Source organism: Serinus canaria, chromosome Z (genome assembly GCF_022539315.1).
Source record: "Serinus canaria isolate serCan28SL12 chromosome Z, serCan2020, whole genome shotgun sequence".
Lineage (NCBI taxonomy): Eukaryota > Metazoa > Chordata > Aves > Passeriformes > Fringillidae > Serinus > Serinus canaria.
In genome coordinates this window covers 25,020,368-25,046,176 of record NC_066343.1, presented here as the reverse complement: position 1 = coordinate 25,046,176, position 25,809 = coordinate 25,020,368, and the positions used below count along the sequence as shown (strand labels likewise).

The window sequence follows — 25,809 nt, the reverse complement described above, 5'->3', positions numbered from 1 at the left end:
ATACATGGAGATGGCAGAGGTCTGGGAAGTTCCATGCAGCTGTGGCCTCCCGTCTGTTATTCACGTTTTTCCATTGCAGAGGTCACTCACACTTTAGGTGTGCAGCAGCAGCAGAAGGGATTTTGGAGGCAGGAGGCAGTTTGAGCAACACTGTATGCTGGTACTGCAGGACATCCCAAGAAATCTTTGACTGCTTGGTGTGGAATGGGATCTCTGTTTCTTACCTAACACCATGGTTTGTCATTGTAAAGTGCATTTTATTTGGCAGGCTGTTGTCACAAGGAATTCATACTAGCCCCTTGTTCCTACTGCTGCTTCTAAGCAAGGCAGTGCTTGGCCCTTAGATGAATCTGATCATGCAGTATTTTGTCATGTTGAGAGATGCAGATATGAAAGTAGAAAGATGTAGCATGATACTGTAGTGTAATTCATCCATATATCCTTAATTATTAAAGTTTTAATTCCCAATTAGTAAAATAAATAAGTTTTATAGTCAGATCTATTCGTGGTGGAAAATCTAATACATGACTATTTGCAAATACAGCTACCAGAGAACTTTTTTCACACACATGAAGGTTCCAGTGACTACTTCTATTTTTTTCTTGCCACTGTTGCAATGCATAGCAAAAATGGGTGAAGTGAAGGAGTAGAAGGGAGAACCCACGGCTTCAGACTGAAGTTCTCCAAGGCCATAAATGTGACTTAATTTGAGGTTTTAGTTGTGGATCTGCCACATAACTTCCAAAAAATTACTAGAAACACAAGGAATCATATGTCAGGTCTAGGATCCACACAACTAAAAATCTCCATGTCCAGTGTCTAGAGATTCTGTAACCTATGGGTTCCATCATTTTTAGTGGGCACCAGGAAACCAAGTAAGAACAGGTATTCATGGTATACTTTGATTCTGGGACAGATGTGTTGAGTACCTATCCATGCAATCAATGTCATAAAAATAATTACAGTATCATAAACACGACTTGATGAAATGGCAAACTAGAGTTTCTTTCCTCATTGAAGATGTTAGGAGGCTGAGTTATAAAGACTGTTGGAGATTTGCATCAAGGTGTCATTTCATTTAGGCTTTATGCTTTTGAGGAAAAAATGAGAATTATAGACTAAGTCATCAGAGTAGCTGTGTATCAATAGAATTCAGGGTGATGCAGAAGAGAACAGAATATTGCCTAGCTGATTCCTGCCATGTCCCACAAAAGATAAATCCTTAATCAGATCCTTCATTAGCATAAAGTGTGGAAAAAACGGTTCATACCGGGGATTACTTAGTAAAGGTAGTTAGTGGAAGAAATTATGCATTGAAGGAAAATACAAAATCCCTCAAATTAATCTTTTAAATACGTGGAGTTTGAGTCTCCTCTTTCTTAACACTGGGATAATTGAGGAATCATTCCATTTCAGTGACTTAGAGCACTAGACTAGTTAAAGAGGAAATTGAGTTTGCCTGCTCTCCCAGGATTTTGAAAGTTTTACATTTTTAAGGCAGAAATGTTTATTCTTAAAATTTGTACTTGTACATTTAGAGGAAGAATTGTGATTCCATGCCACAGAGAAAACAAACCCTTTGTCCTATGATCTCTAGCTGCTTAAGTCCAAACTGGAGTCTTTATGCCATTGTGGTAGTTCAGTGCTAGTTGACTTAACTTTGCTGATGGCTTTAGTATTTTCAGTTTTAAAAAAGCCAAACTGCATAATACATATTAATTGTTTGGTGACTCTCTGAAAAAAACCTTTGTTTTTGTTGTCACTTTTACAGTATTAAATTCTTGTGTAAAGATTAAAATGTCAGTTATTTCATAATTGTAGGAAGGCAGAATAAAATTCCTACTGAATTTAGAAGTCTGTTCTTTAATTTTTTAGCAGCCTTTTCTAACATTCCATGCTCACTATTTATCTTCAAACAACATCTTGACATATAGGTGTGCTGTCAGTATGGTTAGTTGACTGAAATGTTTTTATGTCTGCCCTGTCGGTCTTTGTTTCTAGCAAACGCCTGTCTTATTTCTTTTCTGTGATTTCTTTTCTGTGTGCAAATTAAGTATAAGTAAGAAAGTGCGTTCTTTTGGTGGCCCAACATGTCATCAAGCCCAGTAATATTCAAAAATCTGCTCTATTTCCTTACAACTTTTCAGTCAGTTATATACCCTGGGAGAACATTTGTGGGGAGGAAAAGGCACAAAGCGTGCTGAAGTTACCCTTTATTACTTCATTATAATTTCTGGTCAGAAATTTAGTGCACTGTCCTTAGTATAGACAATAGAATATGCATGTGAATTGTTGATGGATATATACTATTTTATGAAAGCAGGTTGTTGATGACAACTTCAATATGAGCCATCTTTGTGTGCTTGGGGAATCTGGGCCTTGTGCTTGCTTGAGTTTGCACACTAATCCCGGCTTCCAGATATCCTCCAACAAAGAGGTAATTCTCTGGTGTAGCTCAGTGTTCACTATTCTGGTCTCAAGAGGAGAATGACATTAAACAAAAAGCATTTCCCTGCTCCTCCCCTTGCTTCTGGGCAGACAACAACATGGTTCACATATATAGAAATTCACATCTTTTGTTGCAGGAATCATGCTTGCAATGGGCATATGAGTTTCCTCTCTCTTTAAAGGCCGATACTGTTAAAATTGTTTTCCCATTTTTAAATTCTTGCTGCTTTTTGTTATTCTTGATAGTGCTAAATTGGTGCTTATTTACACTGGGTTTATTCACACACTGTTTTGAGGCTTTTTACACCCTGACATTGCTGGAAAGGGAAACCAAACCTTGCAAAAAAAATTAATTGTTTTTACAGATGAGGACCAAAGAATATGATCTTTCCCTTTAGTCAGTTTTTTTGCTGAATACATTCAGGTGACTAGAGTGAAATTTGGCCCTGCTTGATCCTAGAAGATTCCTGACTGTATGATCAGTCATGGATTGAGCCACATGTGCTCTTCAAATGTGTTTGTCCCTCAAGCTCTGAATCCATCACTGAATGTACGCTTGTGCCATGCTGTAGTGCTGGCTGGGATGGGTCTGCAATCTAGCTGGGTCAAATGTTGGCAGTCTAGAGCAGATAGCCAGGGCTCTTCTCATCCACAGCTGGTTTTGGATGGTTTTAACGTGAGCTGTGGCCAGGCTAACCTCTTTGACTGTTATGGAAATGATGGAAATGCTCAGTGTGCTTATGCTCTGTTCTTAAATCTCTTTGACATCCCAGGATAGGCTGTGTGATCTCACACACTTGGAAATATCTCTGTAAGCCAGTGCTTTCTGGCAAAGATTCTTAGTGAAACTTGTGCAGAGTTTCATAGTTTGAATATGTCTAGGGCATATGTGGGATCAATGAACAGGGATTCAGACTTGAAGAAAATTCCACATAAAATTCCCTATTAGGATATAGTTGAACTTCTTGTAAAGGCAGTGATAAGCATTTAAAGCATACAAAAAGAATGAGGACATTTGGGAAAACATGTTTTTCGCAGTAGAGACATTAATAACCATCTTAACAGTGTTATTTACCTCCTGCTGCTTGACTGGAAAGAGCAAATTGTAAGTGTGATTTCAGAATTAATCATTTTCTTCAAAGCCAGACTGATACAAAGCTCTAAGCAAATTACTGGGTTTATTGTTAAAAATGCTCACATCGTGAATGGGTGATTACTTCTATTCCATAGTTCTCAAAACAAAAAGAGAAAATTGCTACTTTTTTTTAAAATTATTTTAGGTGAGGTTGAAAGGAAGAGAGAAATCAGGTTGAGGCATTGTTGGTTTATTGGGGGGGGGGGTTGGAATGAAACACCTAGTTTAGATGTCATTTTATATGCCATACATGGAAAAGAAGAGGCTAATTTACTTCAACTGGCATATGGAGGGCATCTCTGTCACAGAGCAGGTCCCCTGTGATGCTTAATTTTCACTCTTTCCTGTGTCCTCTTGGATGCACTTCATCACTTTGTGCTGGATACAGTTTTACAAAGGATGCACAGAGACCTTCACAAAGTGCCAGATGGAAATATTTCAGAGATTTCAGAGCAATGCCTCTAATACTCTGATCATCTAAAGCAGGAGAGAATATTTTGGAGACATGTGATGTCCAAGAGGGGAGTTTCTGCACAGAACAAAGAAAGAAGCAGAAGTCCAAAAAGATTGTCTTGGATGGGAAGAACAGGTGAAATATGTGAAAGGGACTTTTTTTCCCCAATACTTTTCTGAAAATCCCCAAACAAAAATTTAAAAATCCCATCTCTAAATCTGATTGGATTTTTCTGCCCTATTTCATTCCTGAATTTCTTTGTTTTGTATTTATATCTCTTACTGAATAGGCATTGTCATTGTCCCTTTAATTCGTGAATCCAATTTCAGCACCCAACATTGCCACTCAGATGCTTTCTTAAAAAAGAAAAATACTCACGCAAAGTTTTTTTGAAAAACCAACAAAAGTATTTTCTCTGGAAGCTATCCAAAAAATCATCCTCCTTCTGGAAAGTGCCACCTGCTCATATTGGCTGATTTTTTTGGGGGGGTATATTCCATAAAACTTGGCTTATGAAAGCCAATTCTCTCATGACAGGTGAGGGAAAAGGAGAAAGGATTTTCTTTTGCCTTTGTTTTTTGGTTTGTTTTTTTTTTTCCAGTTGCCTAGAAAGCAGTAGGTTTTCATTAGTAAGTCAAGAAGCAGAGTGTCTTTGCATCCAAGTCTCAGAATAGACCAAGTTGGTTTTATAGCTACCAAAGAGGAGGTTGATGCTGCCAGAAAATCTGAACACCAGGAAATACAGCTCCGCAGGAGAGACCAGTTCCACAAGCAAGGCACACCTACCTGTGTAAGGAGGGAGTCCCTTGAGCCTGTTTGTGGTTGTACAGTTCTTCATACCATTCAGAGCTACATCAAATGGTACCAGCTGGCTGAGGGGAGAATGAGAGAGCCTGACCTGCAGCCTGAAGGAGAAAATGCGGCCATTTTGTTGACAATTAAGTTAATGGAGTGAAAGCTTTTTGGCTGGGTTTCAGTGTTCCTATTGCATAACCTTCTCAGAATATTTCCTGAACTTTGCATTATCAGTTACATTTTTCAGAACAAGTGTCTCTGCGTTCTATTTCAAGTGGTAATCTGGTCAATCAAAATTTCACTCTAGCAGCAGTTGCTGTGTTGTCCTCTTGATTAGTCACTCCCCTAATTCACATGTCTTATGAAAGAAACAGAAATAATTACAGTGATTTCCTGAAGACTAGAATGCAAGGCAGAGAGCAGTAAGGCTCAGAGCTATCAAGTCCATCTGGAGTTCTCTAGCAAGAGGTGCCTTTTCCCTATGCATTTTTCCTGCCTTAGAAGGCATCACCTGAATGTTTTTAAAGGTTGTGTGTGTAGGTGCACAGAATTAAAAATATGAAATGCAGTAAAAATGAGTGCAAAGGCTTCAAGCAGTAGTTGCTTTGATGAATTCCTTCATTTCTTGTGCCTCTCACAGTTTAGCACATCTAGTATATAGATCACATATATCATATGACCACAATGTGTAAATCAAAGGCAGGGGGTTTTGCTGGCTTGTACCAGCTTTTAACTATGAATCTGAATGTATTAAATATCTTGTCGTTTTGAATGGAAAGGATTAAGCCTGAGCTAATTTTTTACACTTGTGAATCAAGAATGTCTTCAAAAGGTCTGCACAGGTTTTGTAAGTGAAAATCTGGTGTGTCTTCTGGGACTGGGTTTCTTTTCAAGATGATTAATCATGGACTTAATGCCAGTCCCCAGACAGTCACTAATAGATAACTCTGCCAGGTCTGGTAGACATTAGTTCAAACCTGTTAAGAAGTCTGCAGTACTTTAAGTGGAGAATGCTCCTGCCCTAAGTGACACTGAATATATAAATGAAAATGCAGAAAAGAGTAAAGCAACACACCTGAAAAAACATGCTAGGTGAAAGGTGAATGTCCTGAATTCCTTTCTGTTTTCTTTTGCTGAAAGCTTGTCCGCCAGGAACGTACAAGCCTGAAGGTTCACCAGGTGGAATCAGCACTTGTATCTCATGTCCTGATGAGAATCATACTTCTCCACCAGGAAGTACCTCCCTTGAGGATTGCACATGCCAGGAGGGTTATCGTGCTGTAGGACAAACCTGTGAAGGTAAGTGTTTCCATCCGCAAACAGAATATCCCTGGAATGCACGATGCAGTGCTGGGACAATTTTTTAATGTGGTTTTGTACTGTGAGGGACATGTCAAATTACATGCAAGATTTTCTCTGTCATTCCAAACCAGCAAAAATGCCAAGGTGCAAGCTGAGTTAGAAATTCTAAAATATTGTTTTCCTTCAGGGGCCTATTACACTCCAGCTAGTAACCACTTTGTTGTGGCTCTTTAATTATTTAGTTGTTCACTGCCCTGAACTGAAGCCCCCTGAAAATGGTCACTTTGTCCAGAATGTCTGCAACAATTACTTTAATGCTGCCTGCGGAATCCGATGCAAAACAGGATTTGATCTCGTTGGAAGCAGTATCCGGCTTTGTCAACCAAATGGGCAGTGGTCTGGATCAGAGGCTACTTGCAGAGGTATGTGTTTGAAAGGCTTTTTTTCTGTTGTTCATTCTTAGCAGTGGCTTTCTTCACTCATTACATGGTCGGCAGTTGGTGCAGATCTGATCCTGTTAGCCCTGTTTGAAGGAAAGTTCCAAAGGTTGGCTGCCACCCCAATCACTCTGTTTCCTTCCTTTATGAAATGGAAGAAGGACTTCTACAACAGAAAAAGCAGAGCAAGATGGACTAGATGGACAGTCTTTTGCAAGTGAATATAAAGACTCCTTCCTTAAACCTCTCTTCACCTCTGTCTACCTAATTTCTATGAATTTCTGTATCTACACTATAAATCCAGCGAATCTACCAAGTATTTAAATATGTAACAAGACCTTGCCACCTGGCTGTTTTAGATCATTCACTACATTCTCAGCACAGAGGGTTGTTGGTGTTGGGAGACATTAGCCATAGCGGAATTCTATTTTGCTTTCTTTCAGTTTCTTCTTACCAAAAATAGGAAAGTCTGGGACTCAAGCAGGGTCTTCAGAAGTCTTTTGAGTGGAATTTCAATAGGGAATGACTGACAATACCTAGATTTTCACTATAAAAGAATGTCAGCCTGAAATAAGGTGTGAAACGGAGGAGACACAAGAAAGAGCATCCTGAAAAAAAACATTTCTGGATTTTCTGATAGGAACCGAGTTTTGTTCTACTGCAACAAAACTGCCTGAGGTTGGGTTTTTGATGATTTAGAATGAAAACTGCAATCCCATGCCTGTATACCTGCCTGGTATGTATCCCATGGAGAGAATGAAAAAAAAATAAACCAGGTAGAAGCCTTTATCTCCTCAACAGCCGCAAGATGTAGTTCAGCAGGTTTCGTTTGACTTCAATGCCCTCGACATTAGTGTGCTGCACTGGAAGCTAGTAAATAGAAAGCCATCAGCTCATTCGGTAACTCTTGTCCTGGCTTAGTGCTCAGGGAAAAAGGCAGGACTGATCTTTGGCAGAATTAGCATTTCATGACAGTACAGCAAACACTACAGCCCTGAAAGAAACAGCAGCTTATGGTTCTGGAAGGAGGAATCTGGGCTAGAGATCAGTCTCTCAGGACATTCTTTATATAGCAGTTTTTACTTTAGCTTGGGTTTATAGGAACTTTCTTCAAATAATCCCAGAAACCTTAGGTTTCCTTTTCAGCTTCCAGTGTCAAGTGGAGAAGGTTTCAATAGAAAATAAATTGCTGGCCAGTACTATGAGGGTATATTGAGTAGCAGGACTTGGAGCTGTGGACTTTCTAGCAGTCAAAACTGCATGCTGCTTCAGGCAGACTGGGACGCTGGGAAAGAGCACCCTCTGTAAAAGCTTCTGTCGCACAGGCACCCTTTGTGCAAAAAATCTGGGAAAAGCTGCAGTCAGCCACAAAGAGGGGATCCTTCATCTTCTCTTTCATGGAGAAGTGGAAGATTCTAGTACTTGAAAATCTTGCTGGAGCATTTAAAGGATGCCTATTTGGGGGTTGATCTTTCTTTAACAGGGCATTTGGAAGGTGAGGGGAAAGTCTGCATTGAGATATTGTCTTGATATTGAGCTAATATCCTTTGAAGCATTGGAAGGATATATTTTGGCTTGGCTTTGTTTGTGCTGTTGTCCTTCATCCTGAAGACTTCCAATTTAAAAAAAAAAAAAAATTAAAATCCCACTGTTACATGTGCTGGATCTGCTAGTCTTGATTCACTCAGACTATGAAAGGAAGCAAGATCAAAGGCATGGTTTATAGCTGTCTTGTTAATCCCAAGAGTATTTTATCACATAAATTAGGAAGAGGAGAGGGAAGGAAAATCCCTTTCCACTGCTTTGGATTTTGACATTAAATACTCCTCAGTTCGTTTACTAGCTAAAATAAATCTACAGTGCCATTAGAAAGTGATTAATGCAGTCATCTGTCATGCAATTAACAGCGACCCAGGGAAAAAAAAAAACCTGCAAACCCCATATTTAATCCAGAAAAAAATTATTCAGAGAAACCCGAGAGCTAGCAGAATATACTGTTATTGTTGTTGCTGTTTGCACTGGCTTTTTGGAAATGTTTCTTGATCATGGAAAATGTGTTACTGATAAGAGGATGTGCTGGTGTTTAATGCTTGGAGCCATGACTGGGATAACATGGGCTCAGGTACAGGTTTCTGCCAGAGCCCTGCTGAGACACTGAGCAAGCATGAACATTGAAACACTTGAGGAGGCAAGAGCTGTGCAGTCCTTGCAGAAGAAATGGCTAGACATCAGGTAGTGAAGGGGCTGCCTTCTCTGTAGGCACATGAACATTGACAAGAGCCTCCTCACCCTCTTATTCATTCAGACTTCCTAAGTAGTAGAGTTTGGTAGAATTTGCTTCTTTTTACTGCAAATTGGGTATTTCTATTTCTGTAGAAACCTTTAAAGAGCAAGCCTACTTTCTTGTGGATAATGCATTTGAGATTCATCTGTAAATATGTTTTTCTTACTCCCCCTACTAGAGTTAAGATACAGCATATTATAAAGCTGCTCTGAGTGCCTCACAAAATAAGCATTTCAAGACTATTTTTAAACACACTTCCTAAAGAATGCCTGTGCAAATGCAAGCACAGAAGTAGTAATACCTTCATAGAGTAAATGTGAGACAGTAGTAATATAAAGACATATTAGGTACATCTGCATGGCTTCTTATCCCATATGCATAGGTTTTGCTACTTTTTTTCCACTTAGGTGCCACCATAGCGGTTAAAAAAAAAAAACCACATTATTTTACATGTGTTGTTTGTAGCTTTCAGAGGCTGTGTAGTTAGTGGCAATTACAGAGCTGGCTTGCATTCAAAGCAGCATTCGGCCTACATGCCCATTAATTAGTCTGAGGTGTCTAGTGGTGTCCACTTGTGTGCAGAGTAAGCAAGAAAGGAGAGGTTGCCAAGGTGGTCTCCCTTTGAGTGCATTTTTAGAGATCATGTTTTGCCTCATACCTGGCAATAGAAAGATTGGGTTAATTGGTAAAATCAGCTTCCCATATCACAGCAGAGAAGCAGCTCTCTGAAACCATCCATCACCAGAGGTTGTCCACCTGCCAGCAAGGTAAACAGAAGCTGTGGAAAACAATCAAATGAGAACAGAGTTCCTCTTGTGAGGAAGGGTTGAGAGCATGGGAGAGCTGGACCTGGTTAGCCTGGTGAGAGTGGATCCTATCAATGTACATAGGTATCTGAAGAGGAGGGAGCCAGGATCTTTTTGGTGGTGTCAAGCAATAGAACAAGAGGCAATAGTCAGAAACTGGTGCACAGCAAGTTTCACCTGAGTATAAGAAAGAGCTTCTTTACAGTGAGAGGGACTTGAGCACTGGAACATGCCTCCCAGAGAGGCTGTGGAGTCTCCCTCAGCAGAGATACTCAAAGTTGTCTGGACACAACCCTGTACAGTGTGCTCTGGGATGACCAATGTAGAGCAGAGAGGTTGGACTAGAAATGCTCCAGTGGCCCCTTCAAACCATAGCCATTCTGTAATTCTGTGGGTTTAGGCAACTGCAGTCTTGGCTGTTTTTGAGCATCACACCATTTGCCCTTATTTGTTTTTATCCCTCTTTTGAACACAGTGGATTGTATCTGCCAACTTCAGCTGAGGTCAGTTTTTAATCAGAGTTTTCTGCTTATGTTGGAAAGCCAGTAGCTGGTTATTGGTGTATCATCATCATCATCATCACATGCTGATGAACAAGCGGTAGGTGTGTATAGCTCCTTGAGGGACCCAAAGGCCACATAGTGTGTGTGTAGTTCAGAGTTTTGTCTGGAGGGGATCAAGGACACAAATGCTGAAGCATGACCTCCGAGCTGAAAAGGAACTGCACAGAAAAGGCAGTACAAAGGAAATAGGTCCTACTATAAAGTCTTAGGTTGTGACATTGAAACAAAGAACATAAACCAAGGTCTTACCATTGCTATGTTTTTCTTACTATGATTATTCGTATCTTCTGGGATCAGTCTTAATTACAGAGTAGCTTTGTGCTATATTGGGAGCATCAGGATTCAGTTATAAAACCGTAAGACAATCTGATGATCGCTCTTCACTTCCCTGCCTCCCTTTCTGCATACACATCCTGCACAGGACTGCATTCTCCTTGAAATCACACCACTTTCAGTGTTTGCAAGGTATCACAGGGGGAAAGCCTCTGTGCTGAGCAGCAGCCAGGACTGTCTCCATGCCTGACCCCTGAAAGGCTTTTTTTTATCAGCAACAACCTGATTTGTTCCTTTTCATCTGTCATGGACCTGGTGTACAAGCCATATAAACGGCTTGTATTCCTTCCTCCTCTCTCTCTCTCTCTCACTCTCCTCTAGCGAGCTGAGCATCTTCTGATTTGCTGAGGCCTTTACACATCTATATTCTGTGAATAGAGTCCAGAGTGCCTGAGAAAATTCCTGAGTACTGGGACACTGTCATCTGACCTGTTCATGAGCTCTTAGCCTGTTCTCTGGTGTGTACTCAGCCCATACCAGCCTGCCAGTTCAAAATCCCCCAGCGGTTCTCAGATGTTGATGGAGACTAGAAACTCCCAAGAACACACACTTTTTCACAGGATGCCATTTGCCTGCAGCTGCCCTGTTTTGGAGGCCGATAGGCATTACCAGCTCAGGCTGCACACTGTGTACCAGATGCACAGTCTGTTAGTTTGAACCTAATTAGGTCAATACATAGGTGAACTTGGTGAGGTGTGCCCAACCTCATACATTCTATGTACGAGTGTTTCAAGAAGAGGAAGGTATCAAGCCTTTGAAAAAATCTTCTTGTACTAGCTCTACTCCCTAAATTCATACAAACTAACTAATGTACAAGACAGTACCTCTGAAAAACTGGGCAAAGTAGTGTAGCTCCACTGATAGTCAGTGCTGAGAGTGATCTGGTGTTTTTTTCCCCTTTGCAGTTCGGACATGTCCCAGACTTCGGACTCCTCAGAATGGACACATTAACTGTTCAACAGCTGATATTTCCTACAAGACAGTATGTTTGGTGACCTGCAATGAGGGCTATGAAATTGAAGGAAACAGCAAACTGACCTGCCAGGGAACCTCTCAGTGGGATTCAAAGGAGCCAAAGTGTGTGGGTAGGTACCTGATCTAACTCTGTGTTAGAGTGCAGCCTTTTCTGACATGTTGTCACAGGTGAGAAATTCTTCACATTTTAATAACTGGTGAAGCTAAGACATGAATGAGAATTTGTCAATGGATGTTTTATACGCCTCTTAGGAGTTGGGAAAGGCAAAGGAATTTGTAAATAGAGAAAGTGGACAGATTATCATTTAAATACATTTGATTACTGAAAGGCTGTTGTACCTCGTTAGTGTCAGACACTATCACACAGTTGCAAGAAACATAGAAGCAGTAGGTCTAGGGATTAAATATGAACAACCAGCAGTTTGAGTTACCATCATAAATCAGAAGTTGATATGTAGGCAAGGACTAGCTTATGTTAGTCAGGCGCCGTGAGTGCTAACTAAAGGTGCAGCAATTGTCACTTTTGCTGGACTCACAGCAAGGACATGAGATTTTACACAAATTAAGAGCCAAGAACCTCTGAGTCAGGATTCAGAGGTCACACCAGCTGTGCAGGGATTGATAGGAATGTATTGCGTTCCAAAATTAAAGGACTGTATATTTCAAGATTATCTGTGTAGGACTAGTAACAAGTATTGAATTAACTTTGGAGAGGAAGGTGATGAAATACAGTTGAAACACTTCCAAGTATAGACTGAAGGATGGGGGAAAAAAAGGGCAAAAGTCTAAAGTCCACCAATACAGAAGTTGATCCAGTGTTGCCTAAGTCAGGGTGAAGTATATGTCACCTGGATCCAGTAGATGCAGTGCCAGTAGGGTGACTTCACTTGAACCTCTGGCTATTTCTTTACTGTTTTATTGCAGTCTTAAAAATGTGGACTTTGTGAGAGACAAGCATAAATTTCTAACTGTAAGTACATTCTCTGAAATTATGAAAATAATCCCCAAGAAATAATTTAACAAGACAGTTTGCTAAGAGATCCTAATCTTTCTTCTGTTAAAATCAGTGGAAAAACTTCAATTAACTTCAAACGGAAGAGACCCTGAAATCCTGTTGGGATATTACAATTAGAAGATTAACCATATTCATCAGTTGAATTCATCCTTCCTAGCTTAGCATTTTGATTAATAAAATCCAGCTCTACTCTCTATCAGAAGATTTCTTCACACCATGCAATATTGCCTCCATTCCTGGATTAGCCGTGGCAATATCTTATTTTTTGCTGAGTCTGAAAAATTTAGAGAGAAAGTTACCTTTGATTGTCAGAAAGGAAAGAGTTCTAGCTAGGAAGCATCTCTGCTCCTTCTTGTGACTGGTGTTTAGAGCAGGCTTGCTGAAATTCTGGTTCAACATACATGTGTGGAGTTTTATTCAGGGAGAGGTGTAAATCAGAACACTGATGTTGTATCCTCCTCTTGAAAGCTGAAGCTATCCTTTGCACCCATTTTCTGAATGATTATCATTGTCATGGAGGTATTGTCCATTAATTTTTAGTCCAAATAGCTCCTAACTATTATTTACAGTCTGCTATATAATAGGTAATGGAAGTCCTGCTGTATTAGTCATTTGCAATTGATAATTTATTAATTTTATATCCTTCTGTTAGAAAATTGAAATGGAGTTGTCTTCAGTCTGTTACCTTGAAACACATTTCTTGGACTTCAGGGTATCCTTCTAGGTGGTTTTCTGAATGCTTTTGGGTTTGATTGTTCATCAGATCAAAGTTTGCCATATTTGCAAGTTAGCTCACTGAGACTGTACCACAGCCATGTGTAACCAAAGCTGACACTGTGCTGTAACATCCTGGATTGTTTACAGTCACTTCTGTGGGGTCTCTTGTCATGAATCTCTTCCAAGAGACTGGAAGGTAATGCAAATTTGGATATTACACAAGTTTAAAATTTTTATCTTTTTTGTTAAAGATATTGTTAGCAATGAGCTACCTCTGAGGAGGCTACATGTGTTTTATAGATGTCTGACAAACAAGATACCTGCTAAAGAAGGGGAACTTGGTCATTTTTCCAGTTTGGGAAGAAAAAAACCAAAATTGGGAAACCTCCATAGTCATGTTCCTGTGTTTCCTACCCACTGGCAAAAGTTTAGTATCACTTTAAAATAAATTTTGCAAGATGCTTTTCTCCTTTTTGAGGTTTAGGGAAGTGAAAATACAAATAACATCCAGGGTGTTGCTGCCATCTAGCGTTGAAAGAACTGGTAGTTCATGCTCCTGATTGCAGCCGGCCTGGAATTTTTTCCTGAAGCAGTCTTGGCAAAGGGATTGAAGGAAAGAGGAATGATTTGCTTGGTAATTTTCTTATTTGCCAAGTTCCTTTTGATGTTGAGAATTACAATACAGTGTTGTGTTTCATCACAGGTGCTTGCAGGTGAAAGCAGGTTCTTGTGTCTCCTTAGAAATACTCCTCTATTAATTCCCTATCAATATGACTAATGTAATGGATGTTGCTCTACCCTTAATGAATTCCAGACTTTTGGATCAGCTTGATCAAATTCTGGAGTTGAGCACAGATAAAAAAATCTAAACAACACTATTACAGTTGTTTTTCCTGGTAAAAGCCTGCCTTACTTAAAAGAAATTCCCTTTTGCTAGATATACCAAATTTTATTCTGATTTTTGTCAGACATTTCAGGGTTGTGCTGTAGTTGGATTTTTCTACTATAGCTGGATGTGTTTCAAGCAAGAGGCCCAGCTGGTTTTGCTTCCCAGAGAGCTGCAACTTTCTCTGCTTTTCATGCTTGCATGTTTCAGTTTCTCTACTTGTTCCCAGAGTAATATGCATTTTAATGCTTTTAGCTTCCCTCTACAATTACTGTTTTTAAAATTTGTTATCTTTTTGCTATTTGTCAGTTACCCTTATGTAGTGAGCAACCAAAACTTAGGGTTTAGGGTTTTTTTCCCTGATGGAGTTGTTCCACCTTGCAGAGCCAGCAGCATCTGCCTGAATCATAAAAATGAGTTAGAAGTGTTTGTGACTTGTGCGTGCTATTGAAATGAAGTGCAGTTGTTAATTGCTTGGGCTTTTAATCATTTCAGCTTTGAAGGTTTAAATTTCACAAAATGCACAGAATGCTTGGAATCTTTAAATTTTTTTCATGCATAAAGCCAGTTTTCAGTTACTTCCTATGTGTTTTGGGAAAGGAGAGGAGAGAAGACGAATGTGAAGTATTTTGAATGTCAATCACTTTTGTGTCATTAAACCATTGCTATGAGCTCAGCAGAACTTGCCCTCTGTGTAGCTGGGTTGGGTTGGTTTTTGTGTTCTCTTGGTGTAAAATCCTGATTTCTACACTGACGAGTTATAAAGAGTTACAAGTCTTCTCATTGGCTCTGAATAAGGGAGCATTTTTCTTGTGTGTTTGCCTATTAACTGTTGTTAGAAACAGTACTGAAAGTAGTGTGCAAACTGCAACCATGAGATTCTCCTTTTTGCCCCTTTGTTAATGTCTCCATATTTGAAAGAAAAACAACATTCCTAAAAACAACAGTGTAAGAATGAAACAAAGCTTTTGTGAACCTGTTTAAACACATCATGGTTTTTGCTTTGATGCAAACTGTCTTCAGGATTTGTAATGAACCCTATTAATAGAATAGTTCAAAACTTCCCTTAAAACCTTTAAGCAACCATCAACCCTCCCTGATTTTACAGGGCTCAGCTGCTTCCTGTGGTCGCCCTGAGTCTTTCCAGCTGTTTTGAGCACAGACAAGACCAAGTCCAATTTAATTTGGTTTGGAATGCAGTAAGCAAAATCATGTGTCATGTCCCTAACCTATAAAGAGTTCATGGCAGAGTATCCTCCTCCTCTCTCTCTTATTTCAAGATAGAATATAGAAGATGTAGAAAGCTTCAGATACCTCTTCAATTCCCTCTCTCCTGCTATGGTCTGGCTTTCTTAGAAGCAAGGAAATGCAACTGCAAAGCAACCATGAAAGATGAACTTGTAAGAAAAAGAAGGAAAAAAAAAAAGGAAATGTATAGAGTGAGATATGGTGGATCTACATGAAAATTGTCCCATTTTGGTTTCAATGAAGAGCATGAGCAAGAAACAGAAGAACTGATAAACTGGCTGCTGTTATACTTCAGTCATAACTGAAAGCCAAGTAGCAAAGTTTCATCAGATTGTAATGTTTTGGTGCATTCATACCCCTACAGACTCTTGAATAGACTGTATAAATTGTGTTCCCACTAATTTTCCATATGCAGACTTTATTTGCAGGTTTTTTGAGTGCATACTTCGTGTGTGTCAGTTATTAGTCGTGTTCTGCTGTCTTGCAGAAAAGCGTTGTCCCATCCTCCAGAAACCAGCAGGTGTGACAGTTCTCCCTCCCAGATGTGGGCTGGAGCCTGCCATTCCTGGGACTGTGTGCCAGCTGAGCTGTCCTCAAGGATTCATCTTGTCTGGAGCTAGAGAAGAAATAAGGTGCATTTCATTTGGGAGATGGAGTGCAAACATCCAGGAGGCTCTGTGTAAAGGTAGAGCACAAAATCATGTCTGTGTATACACGAGTGCAGAATTGAAGGGAAGCACACAGCAAATAACTGAGTGAGGACAGGCTTGGAGTGGGGAAAGCACAACTTGCACAGTGTGTAAGAATTATTGCCTGTACCTTTACAGCTTTCCTGTCAGATTTACTTGTAGTTTGTAATAAAAATGTGGAGTTCAGAGATCCCTTGAGGGTGATCTTGTAGTGTTCATTGTCAGGTTTCTCTCCTGGGCTCCATCTCTCATTTGTTAGGAAGCTGCCTGAGGTAAATTTCAAATTTCAAAGTAGAAGTAGGTGAAAGCTCATAGCTTAAAGATATTCAAAGTTCTAATAAAATAATAATGGTAATACTATTGCTCCTGTTCTAATAAAATAATAATGGTAATACTATTGATACTGTTTTAGCACAGGTCTATGTAAGCCCTATAAAGGCTGTGTAAGGCAGACTATAGGCAGAGAAAAGTCTGTCTGTGAGAGACAGACTATAGAGAAAAGTTCATTTTAGTTGTTTTTGAGTGGCGACGGCTGTTGACATGCCCCAAGCAGCAATGCACAAGAGTTAAGGCCAGAATTCCAAGTGTACTGGCTGACACAGGGTGTAAAGCTGGGCAGGAGCAGGTGGCATGCATTTCAGTGTGGCTCTGCCATATTTACGCACCTCTTCTAGAAGAGGTTTATTTACTGGGTTATTTACTCCCTTACACACAGGCATAACTGATCTGGAAAGGGTCTGGCTTAGGATTGTAGTAGGATAAAAACAGGAGTTTCTCTGGGAATATGCACTTCACCTCTTTGTGAACTGTTGTCCTCCCAGAATTTTTTCTTTCCCCCTAGACTGGGGCCCTTGACTGCCAGCCAGTGGATGCTGGAACGGTACAGAAAGCAGTTGTGCCAGTCATCATGCCAGGACACTGCAGAAACTGAGGGTTTTTTTTTTCCTCTGTACAGGCCAGGAAGATTTTGTCTCTCTCTTTAAACATACTGTTTCCCATTTTGTGATGTACCACATTGTTTTTCCGAATCTCTTGTGTAAATCTGGGCCAAACCACAGTTTTTAATATTTGATGGGATCCCAGCACAAGCTGAAGTGTTTAGATCAAGATAAAACAGCATGGCTTGGGTTCAAGCTTTTAGATATTACCAGTGCATAAACCCCTAATGTAGGAGGCACTGAGAAACTCTGAAGCTTATTCTTTTTGAATAAAAATGAACAGTTGTATTTCAGTTGCTTTCATTCTTGTTATTGTCTTTCTCTGTTTTCCTGCCAGCATATTTGGCCAGTTCAAAAGAGCCATTTTCTTTCTGACTTATTTATTATTACCCTTTTTAGAGAATTTCACTTTCAAGTGGAATTTGCCCCAGCCTGAAGGCTGTGGTCAAGGGAGTGTGAACCATAAGTGGTAGTTATTTATAACAGTGCATTTCTAATGAAATTTTCATTTGAATGAGTTCAAAGGAAGGCAAAATCCCATGTATTTATTGCTTTGCATTCTTAATTATGTAATTTAATTGCCCAAGTTATGTTTTTACTGGAACTATTTCATAATAAAGTATAAGTGATATCAGTTCTGAGTTGTTTTAAAGCCTCTTGGGCATAGATGAGTTCAGAGCCAAATGTATCCTTGTCTTATGATTCTAGGGATCATTTATCAAGCACTACAGCAATAAAATAACCTGACCACAAATGTTTTTGGGGGCCCTGTGCGGAGGAACTGAAGAAGTACCTCAAGTTTGTCAGAGACACTTGAGGTGCAGATGTTGGTGGTGTTGTTACCCATATTGTACCACCAGTCCCTGGAACCATCTGGCATTGTCACATGTCACAAAACTCCATTTGTCCTACATAATACCTTGTAACAGGAGTTTATTAAGGAACATTTCCAGCAACTGCTGTCTGAATTCTTGACACTGTCACTTTTAAGTCAGATCCACAGCATGCTCCTGAGAATTTGAGTCACTGTTGTCTTGTTCATAGTGTCTATATCATGTCACAACTACTTTCAGGTTTTTTTAGTCACTATCAGAAACAAGTGTTTTCATCTGTATGTGTCCTGTGACTGAGCATGGAAAGGAAAAGCACGGAGAAGGAAGGGACGGGTAATAAAAGAAACAAATTTATTCTTATTTATTACTTGGGGTTTAGTTCTGTGTAGAAACCAGAATATCTTTGTAGTCAAGGATAAACAAAAATACAGCAAAAATCAGTCCTTTCCACAGGAGAATTTACTATTCATGTGTGAATATCTAGGAAAGAATTACAAAGGGGTAGAGACAGGAATTTTACAAAATGCTTACATTTCTATTCTAGGCAGTACAAAAAAGAGTGATTGTAAGGTTTTACTTCTGTAATACCACATATAAAACCAGATTGTCTTTTTCTGGTTTAGATATTGAAGCACCTCAGATTCACTGCCCAGACAATATTGAGACTGTGACTCTGGAACATCATAACTCTGCTAATATCAGCTGGCAGGTACCAACAGCTGAGGATAACTCTGGTGAAGAGGCAAGTCAAAATCTGTATCTATTTAACTGGAGGCAATCTGTCTGATTTCAAATAGTTTTATGATCCACTAGAATTTCTTCCTTCTGATAAGCAGAAGTAGAAGAAAAACCTCCTAGAAAGTTTGTGTCTTGAGAATTCAGCATTTTCTGTCTTGGTTAGAGTTGTACAGTCACAGAACACTGCATGGAGTGTCAGTGCATAAAACCTCATATGGTTAATTTATGTGGTCAAAAGAAAGAATGTGCTCTTGTTTATAATATGAAGACAGCTGCTTTAAAAATGAGCACTTAGAATGTGAAGAAGTTTAATAAACTCGTCTCAGAAGGAAGTAAGCCAGTTCATTAATCTAAAGAGCTAACAAGTACACACTGTGATAAGCAAAAACTAATTTCAGTTTCCTGGGTGAGAAAGAGGAATCTGATTTTCCTGTGCAGGGTTCAGAAATGAGGCCATTGGCTACTATGCCTGTCAGGGTGTCTGAAAATTGAGTTACCAGGAAAACTTGCTCCAGAGCTGTTTCATAAAGAGCAACATTCCCTACAGGCTCAGGCATGATCAAGTTACAGCAACTGAATGTTTTATCCGGAGTCAGCAGAAGAGCACTGAGTCTGTGTGAGCTTTTAATGCCAGAATTTTTTTTCACTAGGAAACTGAGCTATCCCAGTAAAAGAGATTTAAGTTCAGACTTCATTTTCTATGGCATAGCTATGGTCAGGTACTACAGCTCTGCTGACACAGGGTCTTTCACTGAACTGTAGAAGCCAAGTGCCATGCTGGAGCATCTATGGGCTATTGACTCATACAGGTACATAGATTAAAACTGGACATGTAAGTACTTACGGCCCACAACTGTCTGCTCCACTCCTGTCCCAGGTTAGCTGCCCTTGCAGCTGGAGAACTGTCAGCAGACAAAACAGGTTCTGGGCTGATGTGGTGGGCCTTCAGTCCCACTTGACAGACAAGGGTCAGTATGGAATTTTCTTAATGCACAGTGCTGTAATCTGCACCAGGTCAGGGTCAAGATCCTGACTAGGGAAATCCATGTTGCCTATCATAAGGAAGGCAGATTTAAGAAGGGACATAGAGCACTTTGTTGTAAAGTGTGCCCTCATTACTTTAAGAGGCTATTTGCATTCAGAATGAACAGGCTTGACATTGAAAGATACTGTTCTGTCCACATTTTAAAACATGAATATTATGATTAGTAACCAGCTTTGGCTTTTAAATAATGAGTGTTTTCCTGTAACAGGTCTCAGTTCATGTTACCCCAGCTTTCATACCTCCATTTCTTCTCCCAATTGGTGAAGTTGACATTACTTACACAGCAACTGATAAATCCGGCAATGAAGCAAGATGCACATTCAGTGTCAAGGTTATTGGTAAGTGCTGTTCAAAATCACTGGGAAGGCTGTCTGTCATGGCTGAAGCCTTCTTATTTGTGCAGAAAGAGACTGTGAGTCAGTGTGGCCTTTGTGTGTGCAGTTATAAGCCAAGGAATATTGTCATCTCCATAAAGGCTTTGCATATGTGCAGTTACTGATTGCAGTGTTCTTTTTGGGGTGCATTTTATTCTGCTGTTCTTTCTAACTGTTAAGATTTGTCCTCACACTTGTTTATTAAATGCATTATTGCATTGTCAGTTATTGCTTTCATCATTAATCTCTCTTTAAATTCTTGAAAGGCTCCAACAAATTTTACAAAGTTTGCACATATTGCACTGATGCAAGTCATTATTCAAGTGTTTCTGTCAGACAGTTGTGATATTCAGGTGTCCTGCAGGGAGTCCAAGGTTTGCTCTGGAGAAGGCAAACACTGCAGAAACCACAAGTTCAGCAGAAGAATTATCTTTACCCATTCACTCAGCATCTTCTAATTGCAGCAACTTCCAAGTGTGCACCTTTGTTGTATCTTCCAATACGAAATTAAAGCTGCTGTTCTGCTTAAAGATGCTATTTGAGTGTGGGAGTAGTTCTGCAAGCTAATGTCTTGCCATCCTTTCAAATTCTGCAGATGCAGAACCTCCTGTAGTTGACAGATGCAGATCTCCACCACCCATGCAAGCAGCAGAGAATGACTACCCAGTGACCTGGGAAGAACCAGAATTTTCGGACAATTCAGGTGAGATAGTGCTCCCCAAAACATACACGAGACAGTGGAAGGCTAGAGAGCTCCTGTTCACCCTTGATCCCTTGGAGTTTGAGATTTGCTGGGGTTCCTTTTGCTTAGTTATTTTTAAATAATTTGGAAGATTAGCTGCCATTTCCTTTTCCATTTGTCAAGGTTGGGTATGAGCAACACTTTTCCTTACCGATGCTTTAGGTTTTCTTTTAACTCTTCTAGGTGGTCCACTGACTGTCACTAGGAGTCATGCACCTGGAGATCTCTTCCCCAAAGGAGAGACAACAGTGCAGTACACAGCTGTGGATCCTTCTGGCAACAACAGAATGTGTGAGATCCACATTGTCATCAAAGGTGTGTTGTCTTCAAATTCTGACCAAGACCTGGCATTGTTTTAACTGGATATCATAAAGGATGCAAGATTGCTCCACCTCCTCATTGAGTTAATCCCATTTTATATTGAGGTAACTTGAAGGCAGTCAAAATATTTGCTAGTACCAGCAAATAAATTGTCAATGACTGAATCAGCAGTGAATTTCATACTGTAAATTCAAATTACGTATAAAAGCATTGAAATTATGATTCATTAAGCAGTAAAACCTACAGTTTTTGCAATACCGTGTAAAATGCATTAACAGGTGTTACCTGAGTCTTGCTTCAAAGCTGTAGTTGAAAGGAATTTTCTGCCAATTTCTCTTTAATTACATGGAAATACTGCAGCAGATAATAAAACACACTTTAGATTTTGGAATATGCCTGTACCTATAGATGTACTACTGCATTTTGTTTATTTCACAGACATCTCCTCCTCACAGTTCACTTTCTCATTAAAAATCAAAAAAATAATTTGGCAGATACATTATATTAAGAATGAAAATTCTACTTCATATCTGCTTTCTACTTTCTGTGTCTCAGTTGGACTTCTGTATAAAAATATCTGTTAGTGAGGAGAGAATTTAAAATCATGCAGACTGGAATTTTGGTTATAGCTTTCAGGGAAGGTAAGTTGCAAATGAATGTGCTAGTCTCTGATTTGCTCTAAATCTCAGCAAGAACCAGCCAGTGCTTAGAACCGGCATTGTATCAAGGTCTGTACCATCTCAGTGTTTTTGTGGTTCAGTGTTTGTGGCAGAGTATCTACAGACATTCACAACTTCCTTCACAGCTAGCCTGAAAAATGAATCATAACTGAGGTCATGAGGTTATCCTAAGATGATTCTAATGAATTCATAAGTTGGTTTGAGGATCCAGAATGGATAATGTTTAGTTTCAGAATTCAAGATGTAATATAATTTACAAGAATTCATTGTATAAAGTTTGTGTGAAAATTTAGATTGATGTTTTAAATTATTTTAGTAAATAGGTTTTCATATGTATAACATTTTTTTTAAGTCTTCATGTTTCTGGTTTTCTGATTGGAATAGCAGAATTTAAGAATTATTTAGCAGTAGCCTGATCCTGACCTTATGGATATAGGAAATAATGCTTCCACAAATTTCAACAGAGGCAAGATCAAGTCAATAGTAGGTACTTTTGGAAATCCTGTCAGTGCTGTTTTCATGCAGGATCACTTATTTCACCACGTTAATCAATATATAAATCTTTGTCTTTTTCATAGGTTCACCCTGTGATGTTTCCTTTGAGCCTGTGAATGGTGATTTTGTGTGCACATCAGATGAAACAGGAGTTAATTGCACATTGCACTGTGCAGAGGGTTACAGCTTTTCAGAAGGAACAAGTGAAAACTACTATTGTGCATATGATGATGGTCTCTGGAAGCCACCTTATTCTCCAGAGTGGCCTAGCTGCTCTTGTAAGTCTTACTGTTACTAGAATGGATCTGCAGCTCATGAAAGACTAAAATTAATGAGAAAGCAAATGAATATATTTTAGAAAATCTGACTTCTATTTATTTATGTAACAAATATATTCTGTTCTCTGCCTCTGAATTGTTACAAAGATGGTGAAATAATGCTTGGAAGTCTGTAAATATGTTTTTTCAGAAGCTGTCTAAATCACAAAAATAGCAGTGAAATTTCAATTCCAGGAGTTACAAAATAGCAAAGCAAACAGGTTAATTGAAACAGTTTGCTAACAAACACTATCAATGTCTTTTTAATAGGAATACAACAGTCTTTGCAATTTACTGATTGAAATGCACAGTGTGTGCTGTGCTTACATATACAATTACCACCAGATTAGAAGAGTTTATGTGTTCTCTTTGAGAGGGACACATGCAAAACTTCAGTGGAGGAATTTTGCACATTTAGTGACATTTTTATGATAAATGCGTTAGAAATGCATTTGAAGACAGACTTGGTACCATGTTGCCTTCACTTCCATCAGAGTCAATTTCTTGGTTTCAGCAACAAAAGATCAGTGTTTCAGCTATGAACAAACTAGAGTTATGTTTCAGAGCTGCCAATTCAAAATCCATAACTTGGACTTGGCTTCAGAGCTTGGCTTAATTTCTGGATAAGAATTTTTATATTTAGTCTGGCAGCATTTTAATGAGACTTTGATATTTATTGCATTCCTCTCAGAAGTTAGCATGGAGTTTAGTTGACAGTTCATAGGTTTCTTCCATTAAGAAAAAGCTGAAGTAGAAAAGTTACCTGGGTTTTAATTTCTTTTAGCTTTTCTTGTAAATTTCATGCCTGCCAAAGGGTCATATTGTTGACTCAGATGTAAGTGACCAATTTGGATTGCTGCTTCAAAGACTGTACTTACCTTCTTGTACTTCAGTTTTAGCCTAAATTGTCTTTATTTTAGTTCTAAAACTCTTGCACTGATCAGTAAAAATTTATTTCTCAAACATTTTCCAGTAAATCGTTTTGCAAATCATGGATTCAAATCCTTTGAAATGCTCTACAAAGCAACGCGATGTGATGACAACAATCTTCTAAACAGCTTTACTGATGCATTTCAGAGTGCACTTGGTAAAATGGTAGGTTAGTAAATACTCCTTCCCTTTGCATACTTCTTGAAAAATATTGTTACTTTTTCCAAATAGCTGATTTTCTAGAAGAAAATTGACAGCAGAAGCCTGTAAGTTAAATCTGAGCTTTTTCAGAGGGTAATAAGTTATTTTTAAAAATAAAGATGTTTCACTGACATTTTAATGTAATTCAGTTTGGTCTCCAGTGTGGACTTGTACCAGACAGAATTTATGCAAGTATCCAAGATTTTCAGTAGGCTTCCAAAGAGAACCAGTGTAGTTTTGAAACCCCCAATGAATTGTCCCCTCAATGCTGTTTTTGAAAGTCAGATGTGATCATAAAATAAATGCATTTTATATAGAATATGTATAATATATAACCAAATAGTATGAATTACCACACATATGGATACATTCCACGTTTGGTGTGTACCTCCAGGCTCTTCAATCCAGTAGCAGTGATCTGCTCAGGTTTCATGAGTTGCTGAGTTCTCACTCATCGTTGAGAACTGCACGACACTGAATTTGAAGAGGCCCTGTCTTTCTTGTCTGCCATGGCTCTTGCTCTCCACCTCAATATCACAATCTCCCCTGTAAATCCACAAATCTCTCCTTACCTGAGAAGCAGAACCAGAAGAACGCTGAGTTCTGAGCCCTGGAGTGGATGACCAGGCCTAGTGCAACATCATTTTTCCAGCAGAGAAAACTGGAAAACACTACCAGTGTTTTTGCAGAACACAGCCTATATTCTAATTAAAGGTTGTCTACTAACTAAAAAACATTGTTAGCACATACAGTTCATGGGCAAACTCCTGCAGCTTTGGAACTTATGTCAGTAACGCTTGTCAAATGGCTGAAAAGTCAGGTCCAAGTGTTAGACGTGTCAGACAATGTCTAACACTTGGACATAAATGTCTTTTACTCTCTTGCCCCGATTCAGGTTTGTTCTTTCCAGCAGAGAAATCTTGACTGGTTTTATTTCTGTTTCTTTCCCTGGTACCACCAGGTTCCAGTGCTTGAACCATTCCTATTGGCAAGTAAAAGATAATAAGAAAAAATGGGTAGTGACCTTTCCAAGCATTTACATCAAAATGCAACAGTCTTGAAAAACATTTAGAAAGGCTGTTTTGAATATGCTTATTCCTATTCCCAAGAAGTTGAAGAAGTAAGGTTTGAAAGCTAGAAAAAAGTGACAGCATTGTTTTAAACCTGACAGAATTATAAGTAACATAGCTGAAGAAAACACAGGTGCTTTATCAATATGAATTCTCCAGTCCTCTTTGGCAGGGAGAAAAATGCCTGAATTTATTTCTGTGTTCTTAGATTTGGCATGCAAGAGTGATTAATTGTAAGAGTAATGAATTGACATCTTCTCTTAAAAAAATAAAGATCTTTTATAATGAAGAGATTGTACTCATGCAAGTCACTTTCTAATTTACAAGTTGTATCAATAAAACATGGGCTTCTAGCAGACCTCGCCAGGGTTGTAAGAGACATGAAAGGGGAAGTCTAGTGTCACTGACAGAACCAGTACTTTGCACTGTAATTAGAAGGTTTTTCAAGTCAGGGGAGAGGGCTATGTGGTTTTATGTTTTTAAAGTTATTCTTCTTTATTTTGAAAGGTCCCATCATTCTGTAATGATGTTGATGATATTGACTGCAGATTGGAAGATCAGACACAGAAACACTGCTTGGAATATAATTATGATTACGAAAATGGATTTGCCATTGGTAATTATTGATTCCATAGGTTCTTAGCCATCCAGGTTTAAAACAGCATGAGTCCTGCCACAAGGTCTTTAGTGAGATTTTTTTTTTTTTTTTAAAGTAAATGTGGTACTCATACGATAGTAAGCAATTACATAAAAGGTTTTATAAAAATATTGTGGAACTCTTTGATGTCTTGTATTGCTGCTGCTTCCTATATAGTGTGGAGTAGAATTTCCTGGGATGCCTTATGGTGGGGAAGGAAAAGAAGCACACACACACCGAGTCCTAGAAACCTGCTTGGTTAGCCTAGAAAAAAGGAACTTCTTAAAAACATACAGTTTAAAACCAAAATACTGAAAAGCTACAATAAATAGATTTGGAGGTTGTTAAGAAAATGAGGAGCATCTGTGATGCCAGTTCAGATTCTCCACAGAATCCTCACT

General features: G+C 39.0%; 1 protein-coding gene across 3 annotated transcripts in view; it reads left to right on the top strand.

The window, feature by feature from the left end:
- The window catches only part of SVEP1 (sushi, von Willebrand factor type A, EGF and pentraxin domain containing 1), a 128,080-nt gene that overhangs the window by 33,977 nt on the left and 68,294 nt on the right, over positions 1–25,809 (top strand). For all 3 annotated transcript variants that reach the window (XM_050987141.1, XM_050987140.1, XM_050987139.1), the window contains exons 4-14: positions 5,973–6,131; positions 6,377–6,556; positions 11,463–11,642; positions 15,886–16,083; positions 18,482–18,600; positions 19,850–19,979; positions 20,611–20,718; positions 20,941–21,072; positions 22,337–22,531; positions 23,544–23,665; positions 25,279–25,387. In XM_050987141.1, the coding sequence (XP_050843098.1) occupies positions 5,973–6,131; positions 6,377–6,556; positions 11,463–11,642; positions 15,886–16,083; positions 18,482–18,600; positions 19,850–19,979; positions 20,611–20,718; positions 20,941–21,072; positions 22,337–22,531; positions 23,544–23,665; positions 25,279–25,387 (1,632 nt within the window). The remainder of the gene's footprint in view (positions 1–5,972; positions 6,132–6,376; positions 6,557–11,462; positions 11,643–15,885; positions 16,084–18,481; positions 18,601–19,849; positions 19,980–20,610; positions 20,719–20,940; positions 21,073–22,336; positions 22,532–23,543; positions 23,666–25,278; positions 25,388–25,809) is intronic.